The sequence below is a fragment of the Solanum dulcamara genome, chromosome 4, assembly GCF_947179165.1.
Source record: "Solanum dulcamara chromosome 4, daSolDulc1.2, whole genome shotgun sequence".
Lineage (NCBI taxonomy): Eukaryota > Viridiplantae > Streptophyta > Magnoliopsida > Solanales > Solanaceae > Solanum > Solanum dulcamara.
In genome coordinates, this window is record NC_077240.1 from 6,987,114 (window position 1) to 7,001,021 (window position 13,908).

Sequence of the window (13,908 nt, forward strand, 5' to 3'; positions counted from 1 at the left end):
GTGCATATTGTTATTATATCTTTCACCAAGTTTCGGGCTAGGTATATTATCATGCACAATTTTACTACATTATTCACCGAGTCTCATGATGGGCCGGGTACGATATACGTGTACACGACTTTATTCACCGAGCCCCTTACTAGAGGGCCGGGTACGGTATATGTATATGATGATATGATAATATGATGATATGATAATATGATGATACAACTTTATTTACCGAGTCCTTTTTTAGAGGGCCGGGTACGGTATATGTATATGATGAAATGATGATATGACTTTATTTACCGAGTTCTTTACTAGAGGGCTGGGTACGGTATATGTATATGATGATATCATAATATGATGATACGATTATGGCATCGAGTCCCATAATGGGCCGGGTACGGTATATGATAATGATATGCATGATCTGTTTCATAAGGCACAGGTACAGTGAGTTCTTGATTATCATACTTGTCTCCTAGATTCTCTACTTCAGTTATGATCTTTCTTGTTTATTTCATTCTTTATATACTCAATACATATCTCGTACTGACCCCCCTTCTTCGGGGGGCTGTGTTTCATGCCTGCAAGTGCAAATACTTGCTTTGGTGATCCGCCAGCTTAGGACTTCTATTCAGCCGTCTTAGAGAGCTCTGTTTTTTTGGAGCCTAGACTTTTAGCACAGATCTTATGATGTGTATGTATATGTTTATCCAGGAGTACGACGGGACCTTGTCAAATCATATTTTGCTATCGATACTCTTAGAGGTCTGTAGACATATGTGTGGGTTGTGAATAAATTTGTTCAGCTGTCTATACGATGTGCCATGGATATGTTCTTCTGTAATGACAGCCTTGTCGGCTTGCGTGTCATACTATATTTGGGCAGTTATGACTCCCTATGAGATCGGTTATTCGAATATATGTATATATGATGACGTTATGAACCTTTGGAGTTCTTTTGTAAGTTTCCATATTGATTTTAGCTTCAGTTTGACTATACCTAATAGGTACGTTTACGAGTGTCCAGGTCGGGCACTAGTCATGGTCCACAGGGTTGGGTCGTGACAGTTGAGTTCGTTGAAGGCTACCATTTTGGTGAGTTCCCATATTTCAGGAACAATATTCCTTTCCTTTCTAGCTTTGTTGTGTAAAGACTTTTGGATACTTTTCATGGTACTTGTTTCCATTTATTATGAGGGTGAGTTAAGGACATGTTTTAGCCGCCGCCAAGTCTTTAGTAGAGGTATGTTTGGACATAGATGTGTGATGTTTGAAGTTGATAACGACTCTTATTCTATGATGTTCTCCCTTAGTTCCATTTCCCTTTTTTATTTCCGCTTATTGTTTATGTCATTACCCATAAAAAAGCTAAATGAATGCTAAGAGGCTTGGGTGACGTATCTCCGGTGTCTCATCTAGGCCCTAGGCTTGGATCATGACAAACTTGCTTTATCTTTCCTATTAATAATATATATATATATATACGGAAAATGACCAAAATTACCCTTCAACTATTTAAAACAGAGCATATATACCCTTAAACTATATTCTGGCTCAAAAATACCCTTCCCTTTATACTATTGGCTCAAAAATACCTTTCACGTCATCCTATTAGCTCACTTCTACCCCTCCGCTTGACGGAATGAAATGTGACTCACTTCTACCCCTCCGTTTGAGCCAATAATATAACGTGAAGAGTATTTTTGAACAAGAATATAATTTAAAGATGTATGTGCTCTATTTCGAATAGTTGAAAAGTAGTTTTAACCCGATATATATATTAGTAAAAGTTAATGACAAGGGAATCGCGATATTGGTTAATTTAAAAACAAATTATTACACTCTTATCTGGTTGAATTTTTTAGTATTAGTGTTCCTATAAAAAGAAAGTGGGTGGTGTGAAATACAAAATGATTCCGAGAGAGATGACGTCTTGCTACTCTGCAAACTTGTTATTTCCTTCTCTTCACTTTTCTTCTTCTTCATCCATTCTCGGCTATGCTAATCATACTTCACTAGCTTACCGGCCCTACTTCAGTCGTGATGCCTCGCAGGCGAAGATTAATCGGCGCCTTTCTTTTTCTTTTTCTTCTGCTTCGCTGCCGTTCGACCTTTCTCCTCCTCCCATCGACCACGACCTCCTCGTAAGTACCAAATTTTTACATTCTTGAATGAATACAACTTGTTTCTTTAGTGTTCTGAGTTGTTAATTCTTGATTCTTGAAAGTCAGCTTCATTGTGGGCTTTAATAAATATCAAATTCTTACATTCTTGAATGAATCCAACTTGTTTCTTAGTGTTCTAAGTTGGTAATTCTCGATTCTTGAAAATCAGTTGGATATAACGTGTGTGAACAAGGCGGATTTTGGGTTTTTACCAGAGCGTAATTATTTCTTTCCAATTGATTTTATGTAATTGTCTTGTTCAATTTACTATATTGCTGGGTGAAATTAATTGAATTATTTAGATTATCAATCGTAAAACTTGAAACGCTGAGTAAACTAATGAATCTAACTATAAAAGTTGTCCTTGCATTCGAAGAGCCAATGCTAACCGAGGTCTGAATTCCAGCACTGGGGATACTAGGCAAGTTCTTCCTGTTTGTCCAAATCTTTGTGGAGTGAGTTACCTGATACTTAGATATCTGTGATGGTCGGAAGCAGCATGTACCCGGGGACTGTTTGTGGTGCACTTTCTGATCCGCTCATCACTTTCATTGGAAACAACAATCAACAAGAGTATAAACTTACCCACTTTCAGAACCTTACCAAGGAAACAAAACTTTCTTTCTTAAACAAAAAAAAAACAAAAAAAACAAATACTCCATGTAATAAAGAGGGGTTTGTGGGGTGAGGTAGACATGGCTTGTTGGTAATGGGTGCCCCTCCAGCCAATGCCTCCATCCAACCCTACTTGTGGAATGTCTCACTTCAGTAGGCAGTTATACTTTAAAAAACTTTTTTTCTAACCAATAAGGATACAAGAAGGAAATGTTGTTATGTCTGCTAAATGTTTCCTGATGAACAAGTGAAGGATGAGAGTCACTGACCTGATGCTCCCACATGCTTTCATTCTTGGTCTCCTTGGAGTTGGCTTGTTTAAATTTTTCTTCTTTTGCTTCCTGCAGGATACTATGACAGTTGCTGGGGCAAAGGTATCAGAAGATGGGGTAATAGGAACATTCGATAATGACGAGGAGGCATTAGATGCTGTTGAGAATGGTGTCGTGGTGTGTATCTAGCTTGATTCAGGTTTTCTTGGTAATTTTAGTTACTTTTATCTATTAAAAATTTCCTTGTCATATGAATTTCATCTGTTGATTAAAAGATTTGTTATGGTCCAACTTTTCTATCATATGTTGTATATTATACTGCGATATCTGGAATTGAACCTGGCCTTGTAAGGGAACTTGTATACTGCTCAGCTTAGGCTTGCAAAGTGCGACCTGATGGTATCATTCAATTTGTTCTAGGTTGTGGATCTTTCACACTATGGCAGGATAAGAGGTAAATCCATCCACATATTTTCATACTGAAAGTGATTCTGTTTTTCTTTTATGAGACAAAACTCTAAGTTTAATCTGTGAATAATTTATTGACGCGAGGAATAGAGGTTAGGTTAGTTGTTTAATGTATCTAAGAGTAACTCCATTAATCCACATTCTTCTTCTAATAAAATAGTAACTTCTTCCCACTTAAACAATTCTGTGGAATGTGGTTTTGTGCTTATTTCCTTGTGTGAGTCATGTGGATAATGGATGTGAAAATTACTTTTACCACTTGTTCTCGTGCTAGTGACGTATTATGGACTGACAGGAAATAAGTTTTTCTACCTTGTTGGAGTTGTTTTGGTGGCTACTTATTTTTAGTTGTTATTTTAGCACTCTCTGTCTTTTTTTTTATTTCACACAGTTAGTGGAGAAGACAGGCTTCAGTTTCTTCACAACCAAAGTACTGCTAATTTTGAAATTCTCCATGAAGGGCAGGTATTTACTCAGCTTTTCCACAATGCTAGGTTGATGAAAATAGGAAACTCCACTAGTGCTCTGCTTTTATATTTCACGAGTGGGAATTGTAGGGATGTGACACTGTTTTTGTGACGCCAACTGCTAGAACCATCGATATTGCCCATGCCTGGATTATGGTAATCCTTCATAGTTCCCTTGCTGAGAATTGGTTTCTTGTGCCTAAGCTTTCATATGTTAGATTATTATGGAAGTGCATCTTATATTTCACAGAAAACGGCAATCACATTGGTGGTCTCTCCAGTGACCAGGGAAAGAATAACTGATATGCTTAAGAGGTATGTTTGGAACTTCCATGCTTTTTCTCTGGATTGCTCTCGCTCTTGCTTACCTATGCTTGAATAGTTTTTTGGGCCTAACCAGTTGTTTTACATTACTCACCTGCTGATTTAACAATATGTCGTACTTCTATTCATAGGTACATATTCTTTGCAGACAAAGTTGAAATTCAAGATATTACCGAGCAAACATCCTTGTTAGTACTAGTAGGGCCTACAAGTAATCAGGTAAGAACTGTGTCTATTTAATCGTCAAGCAAAGGGATAATATTTGTTTTCTTTTTTCTTCTCTTAAAAGCTAAAACTAACTTTTGTATGTAATGGATTACAAACAGATAATGGAAGCTCTGAGTCTTGCTGACATAGTTGGACAACCATATGGATCACATAAGCATTACAGTGTAATTGGATACTTCCCTCTCTGATATCTATTGTTTTGTATTTAATGCGGACTTCCTCATGCCCATTTTGCATCTTCCCACTGATACACCAACATAAATTTACTAAAATGATGGGTATAATAAATCATTCAAAAGTATAATAAGTCATTCAAGCATTGTCCTGTTTGGTTTACATTATTTGATACTCCTTCTATCCCATATTGTTTGATCTACTTACTATCTTAGTCTGTGCAAGATATAACTTCTTTCCTCAAATTGCAAAGGCCAACAATTATAAAAAATTATATTAACATTCATGATATTACTTCCTATCGTTTTGTATTTAATGTGACTTCTTCATACTCTTTTCACATCTTCCCACCAATACACCAACATATATTTACTAAAATGATGGGTATAATAATCATTCAAAAGTATAATAAGTCATTCAAGCCGTGTTCTCTTAAATTCCATTAAAATTCAAGTTAAAATTCTGCCCTCTGTCATTTTTAGTTCATGCATCAATTCACCAAATCTCACTTGTATTATTAAGAAACATGAGTATCTATCCATTTAGTTGTCATTTCCAATTGCAAATTCTTAAGTCCAACCTTGTGCAGCATTCATGACTGTTCTTGTGTTGTCAAATTCAATATAGAGAATATCTACAGTTTCTATGCCATTTGTCTGCAATATCTGCAGTTAATGTCCTTTCTTACCACTGAAGTACTTGCTGTAACTTCTTACTGTTTAGCTTCTGTTGGTTTAGTTGTTCTCATGTCCTATATGTTAGATTAATTGCAATATCTTGAGCACATTATCGTGTCTCTGTTTTCCAAGAAATAGGAGGTTTAACATTTTACTTTTTCTTATGATATTAATTAACATGTGAAGGTAAATGGGATGCCAATAACTGTGGGAGTGGGAAATATCATCTCTGAAGAAGGTTATTCACTACTGATGTCTCCAGCTGCTGCTGAGTCGGTCTGGAAAGCTCTTCTAGGTCATGGTGCTATCCCAATGGGTTCTAATGCGTGGGAAACTTTAAGGATACTTCAAGGTAATTAAAGACAATTTGGTTTTCTCTCTTTCCATGGTTAATATTCCGGGTAATATCTTCTGTTGAGATCATGATTCCATTGTGTTCTGATCACCTATTATGCTTTAGGTTCATGTCCTCAAGTTTCAACCAATCAACATCCTGTCTGATTTAATTCTCAATATTGATGCAGAAAGCTTTGTGTCGTCTTAATTTATGCAGGAAAACCAGCTCCTGGTAAAGAGCTCACAGAAGAGTTTAATGTTCTGGAGGCTAATCTGTGGAATGCTGTTTCTCTGAATAAAGGTTCAGAAGCTCCTATTTCTATAGTTATGTTTCCTTCTGTTTATGGTTTATCAAATATGATAAAAATTCAGGGTGCTATAAGGGCCAAGAAACCATTTCTAGGCTTGTAACTTATGATGGCATCAAGCAAAGGCTATGGGGAATACGTGTATCATCCGCTGTGGAACCTGGTAGCACTATCTCAGTCAATGGGAAAAAGGTTTGAGCTTTTCTGATTTTCCAATTGATTTTCAGTCCCTATTGTGATAGCTACAGTATAACAAATGAAATGCATCAAACAGAATTAATGCCTTGTTGAAGAATTGTCTAAGACTACTATAATTGTGATGAATAGCAACCAATACATGGCATGCGCATCTTGTCAAGTGCATTACTGAAATCAGATCCCATTATTTTTCTTTATCGATCCTAGTATGACCATTTGGAAAGAATTGCCAGAATGATGATGCTATGAACTTCGGCAGGTTGGCAAGGTGACGAGTTTCACAACTGGTAAACGAGCCTCTCAGCCCCTCGGACTTGGCTATATTAAGAGGAAAGCTGCTTCTGAGGGAGACCGTGTAATTATTGGTGATGATGTTGAGGGTACAGTGGTGGAAGTGCCTTTTCTCGCTCGTCAAATCCCTCCATCCTAGAGCTGAACATAGACAGCATGTATCTTCTCTCTGTATCAGCAAATGTAGCATATGTGATATTACAACTTACCTTTGCCTCCAAAGAAGGCTTATATGTGGTAGCACATCGACATTGTGACATCCACTATCTCATTTGAGTTCTTGTCCTGTTAATGGCTCTACCAAAAGCTAGACGATAGCTCCCTTGAAGACCCCTTACCAGATCTTTTGAGCCGTTTAACATTTTTGCTTCATTGAAGTTGTCATTATATCCAACTGATGGCCCCTCCGTCCGCACTCCTGAAGAAAGGAAATCAGGGAGCCAAGTGCTTTAACACCTATGGAGGTGAGTAGAAAAAAGATTCATATGTGTAATAGAAGAATATTTGGAACACTCTTTCGGTATTGTCATGCATTTACCATTAACCTATTGACTTTTTTTTATTATTGAGAATTTAGTTATCAACTTGACCTCATCTGTTGCTATTGATTATTGATAAATGTATTGTGTGAAAACAAACTAGCTTGAGGCCATTTGGGAGAACTTCTCAAAGTTGACTAGGGTTAAATTATGATTTTAGGACAAGACATGTTAGATTATGTCAATCATCACACATATTCAAACATCATTCTTCCCCTCTTCACAGATTTTGTCCTTCCCTCTTTCCAAGATATGTTGATCAAACAGTGCTACATAAATTGAGACGCACGGAGGATAAATCTTTATCAGTAGATAGTCTTAATAGAAATTCAGTTTGGAAATGGCTAATGTGAGGTATATTCTTTCAGAATCAAGGATAGATTTTTTCTTTTCACTAGTACCTAGTAGCTAGCTATTTAGAAAGTGAAGTTAAAACTTTTGATGACTTTTATTTTCCATAAAATATAATGTTACAAGTACCAACAACTAACTATTAAACTCTCATGGGGTCCCAGTTAACCTACGAAGATTTTCAAATTTAATTAATTTCATCTCATTGATCCATTTCGCCACGGTTCACGATGGTTTCAAAAAATATTTATTTTTGTAGTTGTACACAGTGATGTACTGATATAATAGTTTAATCTATTTCAACAAATTTATTACTCTTTTTGTCATCAATTTATGTGATATAGCCAATTTTTAGATTTAAACTTTTAAATTTTAATTGTGAATTCGAATTTTTTTAAAAAAATAAAATTTATTTATTTAAAAATTACATAAAAGAATACTATGAATCAAAATAGTTAATAACTTAAAATATTTTAAAAATATATATAAAAAAATAAATTAATTTTATTTTTATTTGAATTTTAATTGTGTTACATAAATTAAAACGGAGAGAATATAATTTTTTACGAGGTTATCTTTTGATGTGTATCATAAAAATTGACCACTACCTAATTGTATAATTTAGTTACTAGTACTCTATTTATTTTTGGCCCTTTTTCTCATAAAGTCAAGACGTCAAGACTGACTAACCAGTTGCAGCGAAACCGTAGAGAGAATAAAACAAAACCACTGCGTTTCCTTGCAATTTCATAACCAAAAATTATAGTATTCCTTTTTGTCTTAAGAAAATAATAAAGGAAGAATCAAATTAGAAAGAAAAAGAAGAAGAAGAAGATTTTATCATTAGTGATTAATTAAAAAAATATTTAGTTTGTCTTTTAGAAAATAATACTTTCTTTATTTCAATTTAAGTTATGCAACACAATTTAATTTAATTTGATATAAAAAAAAATTGAAAAAACTTTTAAAATTTTCAACATTATTTGATTGTTTGTGTGACAATAAAGTATTTTATTAAGAATAATTGGGGCATATTGACGTCAAATCATTTTTAATTATAGGTATGTGCTAATATTAAGGGATAATTATTGTTATATCCCCCAGAAAATTATTTATCATTGGATACCCCATTACTTTCATATCCCTTATTTTTAACTATTTCGTGCATTTGATAACATGAGAATATATAATATACTCTGATGGTATCAAACAGTTTCGCTGAAACATTGTCTCTTTCTTCTTAATACCATCAGAGTATATTATACTCTAATGGTATCAAAAAGAATTTGTTTGATAAATTGCTTGATACCATCAGAGTATAATATACTTTGATGGTATCAAAGAGGAACAAGAAAATGGGCACTTATATAAATACGCGTTTGATACCATGAGAGTATATATATACTCTGATGGTATCAAGAATGAAGAGACAGTGCTTCAGCGAAACTGTGTGATACCATCAGAGTATATTATACTCTGATGGTATCAAGAAGAAACTGTTTAATACTATCAGAGTATTAATATACTCTGATGGTATCAAATAGGAGAAGTGATGCTGATATCAGCATGACGTCATGCACGAAATTAAAAGAAAAAAATGGGGTAAGAGGGCAAATATTTTGGCTCATGAGTCTATCAAAGTTAAATAGTTTAAGTTGAGTCCAATTTGGATAAATAATTTCACAATTATTCTATTAAGTATAATTTTTTTGTATATTTTTCATAAACGGACCACATAAAATGACTATTAAGCAAAAACCAAAATTAGCAAGAGAATGTAACAAAAAAATATATCTTTTAGCAACAACATAGGATGTGAGCAAACATCTTGTTCCCTTTTATTTTAGTGATGACATCTAGCTAATAACTAGAAAATCTCTTACTAAACTTTAATGTTTTTAGAAATCATCTAAATATTTCTTTATTATCCCAAATTGCCATCTATTTCTTGATGCACGTTCCTATTTGTTTCTTCTTGGCTAGTTAATTTATAAAAGCCAGCCGCCTTTACAAAAACTTTCAAGATTCAGAAACAGAGAATGAACCTACCATTTTGACTCTGGCAGTGGCACAACCATTCAACTACAATACTCCACAGATAGATCATCAATCATCAAAAACACTTTTTGGGCACATAATTCTGTTAACCATAAATAAAACCCCATTAAAAATGGTTTCTTGAATCAAAAGATCTCATTTTTTTTTCTTTTCTCTGTAGAAGAAGTTAAGATGAAGGGTGATTTGTGGATTGTGTGTTTGTTGTTCAGTTTATTTTCTTGGGTAGTTTCAATTTCATCAGCTCAAAACTTTTCTGCAACTTGTCCTTTAGATTTTGGCTATGTTCTGAGAGCTCCATGGTCTAGTTCTAACTGCAAAGTTCTGAATTCAACTCCTCAGCTTCTTTCCAATGGTTCTGCTATTCCCACATCAAGCAAAGGCCAGTGCTGCCAGAACCTTCTGTCCCTCTTTGGTGTTGCTATGGCACAACACCTTAAAGAAACTTCTTTTTTCCGTTTACCCAATCTGGAAACTTCTGTTTCTTGCATCCAAGAATTTCAATCCAAGCTCAATTCTTTGTCTCTGCCTTCAAATCTTACCTCTTTCTGTTTTGACCCTATTCAGTTTGTCAATAAACCAAAAATTTGTGCCTCAATTCAGACCATCCAAGATTGGGATAAAAGGCTGGGGAATTCAACTGTTCTGGATTCTGGTTGTAGGTCTGATCTTCAGGATTTATCTGCCTGTGATGGCTGTGTAGCTGCTGGCTTTAGAGTTCAGCAACAGTTGATTGCAATTGATGGTAATGCATCTCATTCCACTGATTGTTTTTACTTCACTATTTTGTATGCTGCTGGTATTGTCAATGAGTTTGGTCCTGAAAGTACTGGTTCCATGTCATGTATTTTTAGTATTGATTTGAAAAAGGATAGTTCATCAAGTAAACGACATTTAGCACTAATATTTGGGTTGGCTGGAGCTGGTATGGCAGTATTATGCATGTCTTTGATGTTGGGACTGTATATCTGGTGGAACAAAAGGTGGAGGAAAAATGATGATGTGGAAATGGAAAATACGGTGTCTAGGCGAAGAATGAGGCCTAATACTGCTGTTTGGTTCAAAATTCAGGAGCTTGAAAGGGCAACAGATAATTTTTCCCAAAAGAATTTTATAGGGAGAGGTGGATTCGGAGTAGTTTATAAAGGAACTTTAGCAGATGGGACTAATGTTGCTGTCAAAAAGATTATAGAATCTGATTTTCAAGGAAATGATGAGTTTTGCAATGAGGTTGAGATTATTAGTAACTTGAAGCATCGTAATCTTGTATCACTTAGGGGATGTTGTGTGACTGATGAAAATAGGATTGAAAGTGGGGAGAGTGAAAGGTTCCTTGTCTATGATTACATGCCCAATGGTAATCTTGATGACCATTTATTTGCTGTAAATCAAGGTGGAATACTGAAGCAACCATTGACTTGGCCTCAGAGAAAAAACATAATTTTGGATGTGGCAAAAGGACTAGCTTATCTGCATTATGGGGTAAAGCCAGCAATTTATCACAGGGACATTAAAGCTACTAATATTCTATTAGATGAAGATATGAGAGCGAGAGTGGCCGACTTTGGATTGGTCAAGCAAAGTAGAGAAGGACAGTCTCATCTTACCACCAGAGTGGCAGGAACGCATGGCTACTTAGCTCCTGAATATGCTCTCTATGGGCAATTGACTGAGAAGAGTGATGTTTATAGCTTTGGAGTAGTTGTTTTGGAAATAATGTGCGGAAGGAAGGTCCTTGATTTCTCTTCAGGATCGCCTCGTGCTTTTCTGATCACAGATTGGGCTTGGTCGAAGGTAAAAGCTGGAAAGACAAATGAAGTTTTGGATACCATCCTAGTAAAGACTGAGGATTCAGTAAGTGCAAATCCAAGGGGTATAATGGTGAGATATCTCCTCGTTGGAATATTATGTGCTCACGTGATGGTGGCCTTGAGGCCAACTATATTGGATGCACTGAAAATGTTAGAAGGAGATATTGAGGTTCCTGAAATTCCAGATAGACCAGCACCTCTTGGACAACCTTCATTTTATAATGCTAATGGTAACACATTCAGCATATCACCAGCCTTGAGTTGCTTGCAACTGCCTGCTGGAGACATGCTCAGGTGACCATATGAGGTTTTCTCATATTGCATCCTTTTCTTGCTTATCGAGATTAGGAGAAAGCTAATGAAATTTCTGCTAGAGTTGAACCTGGGAAGCAAGAGCTTGGTAATTTTTTTGATCAAATAATATTAGCTCGAGACTTCTCTTGTTTCCGATTTCCTGTCAACAGGGACATACTTAGAAATCTCAAGTGTAGAATGAAATCGGAAACACCATCTACTTGTCCTCCAGCTAAACAAAACCAAGAGGATTTGGAGTTCAACTAGATTGCCAATTCCTTGGAAGACAGAGTTTCTTCTTTCTTTCATTCTTTCCAACAGCCTAGAGCTTTTGACAATCTTTGTTTTAGGCAAACTGCAGATGTTGTAAAAATTAGTAATAGCTGATATTCCTCTGTAATATATAGCTAGCTTGCTTCATTCAAGGCCACGGTGCCCCGTGATGTATGTTGCAGTCTGTAAATTCATATGTCTACATGTTTATGTTTCAAAGTTTTTGAGACAATATTCCCTACCATACTGTTTTCTTTAAAAGGAGACACAGTGTTTAATTCCTGTAAAGGGTGAGTTAAATTTCAATTATGGATAAACAGCCAACTATACTATGCTAATATCAACTGCTGGGTTTTTGTACAAGATTTAATAGTTCAAATGCAAGTATTGTGTAGAATTCAACATTTTAAAAGTGCTATCTTGCTTCTATTGTTGTAGAATTGAACATAGTTAGTAGAGGTACTTCTTTCTTCTATCGTTTTCTTTTTTAGAAAAAAGTTGGCGTCGTGCTTGTTTAGTCATGAGAAATTGTTAAACAATGCAACTATAAGTAACTCAAAACCAGTAGGCATGAATTGAATTTCATGGGTCAATATTGTGCCTCTCTGAACTCTGTGTTGCAACTATTTACCAACTTATGCAAGAATTCTGGAGAGTCTGTTAATGAAACATTGTAGAAACATTGATTCCATATCCAAATTAAAAGATCAACTGTGTGTTTCAGTTTAATAATTTTACTTTCTCCTTTGTCCCCATTCTCTGATGACTTATTGAGAAACAAGTAAGAAAAACACAAGAGAACGACAAGTGATGTGTATTATAGTATTAATTTTCATATAGACATGCCTTGTTTTGACTTAAACAGGAATGCTGTTCTTCCAGATAGTCTCAATGAGGAGCCTGTTTTTTCCATTTACAATGAATTTTTCTATGGTCTGCGTACATTCTACCCTCCCCAGACCCCATGTTGTGGGATTTCACTGGGTTGTTGTTGTTGTTGTTGTTAATGAATTTTTCTATGGATTAAACTATACTAGTATAAATTTATTGATGTACAAAATGTTACAACGTTTAAATGATTGAATTCTTAAGTCATCAACAATCAACTAAAAATTTCTATGCCAGTAAATGTTTGATATAGTTAAGTTGTACAGGGGTATGCTTCTTTCTCAATCAACTAAGTTTATCTCACGTAGATACACTCAATCTTTTCACAATGATAGCGTTTGCCTGAATATTTAATGACTGTTATATATGTATAGCGACATTTGATGTTTGAGTCTCAATTGTTATAGATAAAAGTATGCAAAAAATTAGTTTGACGATTTTGTGTATGAAAAAGAAGAAATGTATTTGTTGACCAAAAAATAGAAAGAATATGAATGTAAAAAAGGCAAACGTTGTAGCTTCTTTTCGTGAAGTTATGATCATAAGTGATGACGATATTTGAATACAATGTTTTTTCCTTTTAAATATTTGTATTTGAAATTTACTATGTGCATGACGTTAATAATGAATATCATGAATATTTTAATATTTTATTTTTTACATAATATATTTCTAATATAATATTATTACAATATTTGAATATGACCATTATATAGAGGGGTAATTTTACAAAGAATGATATCGCTATAACGAATGTCATTGTATTTTTGGAGAAGTAAAATATAACATGAAAAAACATTCTTGGAGAGAATCAGATCATTTCAGTAAAAAGTTGTTATAAACAAAGTTTCATTGTATGTGCTTAGTTCTTTGCCTGAAAAGTTTAAAAGTCGTCTAAATTCAATATCAAACTACACTACGATGAATGTTTGATTCGAATAACTTTGCAAGTTGAAAGAAGTATTCCTCAGTACAATTGAAGTATCCCTCAGTACAATTTAAACCACGGAAAATGATCAAATATATTTTTATATTATTGAAAATAATTTAAATATATCCATCGTTATACTTTTGGGTCAAATATACTTGTGATGAAAAAATTATGATGGGTTGTGAAAGTTACCAAAATAAAATTAAATGATCCTATTTGTTCCGGCCTATAAAACTACAAAGGTATTATATCTCG

At 34.7% G+C, this 13,908-nt stretch overlaps 2 protein-coding genes across 2 annotated transcripts; both read left to right on the forward strand.

Annotated features, from left to right (window-relative positions):
* The first annotated feature begins 1,875 nt into the window (after positions 1 to 1,875).
* On the forward strand, positions 1,876 to 7,105 carry LOC129885847 (putative transferase At1g60990, chloroplastic). Its single transcript, XM_055960297.1, has 12 exons — positions 1,876 to 2,132; positions 3,116 to 3,217; positions 3,461 to 3,494; positions 3,900 to 3,973; positions 4,066 to 4,131; positions 4,226 to 4,290; positions 4,431 to 4,518; positions 4,626 to 4,691; positions 5,565 to 5,730; positions 5,932 to 6,015; positions 6,087 to 6,214; positions 6,480 to 7,105. Exons 1-12 carry the CDS (start codon positions 1,899 to 1,901, stop codon positions 6,648 to 6,650), a joined length of 1,278 nt encoding a protein of 425 aa, XP_055816272.1. The 5' UTR covers positions 1,876 to 1,898; the 3' UTR covers positions 6,651 to 7,105.
* Positions 7,106 to 9,321: 2,216 nt separating this feature from the next.
* Positions 9,322 to 12,053, forward strand: LOC129885849 (probable receptor-like protein kinase At1g11050). The gene has a single exon (XM_055960298.1). It carries the CDS (start codon positions 9,631 to 9,633, stop codon positions 11,563 to 11,565), a length of 1,935 nt encoding a protein of 644 aa, XP_055816273.1. The 5' UTR covers positions 9,322 to 9,630; the 3' UTR covers positions 11,566 to 12,053.
* The last annotated feature ends 1,855 nt before the right edge of the window (positions 12,054 to 13,908 follow it).

Coding starts and splice junctions, on each gene's coding strand:
- LOC129885847 (XM_055960297.1), top strand. CDS start 1,899: ATGATTCCGAGAGAGATGACGTCTTGCTACTCTGCAAACTTGTTATTT. Junction 4,132..4,225: donor TTGCCCATGCCTGGATTATG/GTAATCCTTCAT, acceptor TATATTTCACAG/AAAACGGCAATCACATTGGT. Junction 4,519..4,625: donor TAGGGCCTACAAGTAATCAG/GTAAGAACTGTG, acceptor GATTACAAACAG/ATAATGGAAGCTCTGAGTCT.
- LOC129885849 (XM_055960298.1), top strand. CDS start 9,631: ATGAAGGGTGATTTGTGGATTGTGTGTTTGTTGTTCAGTTTATTTTCT.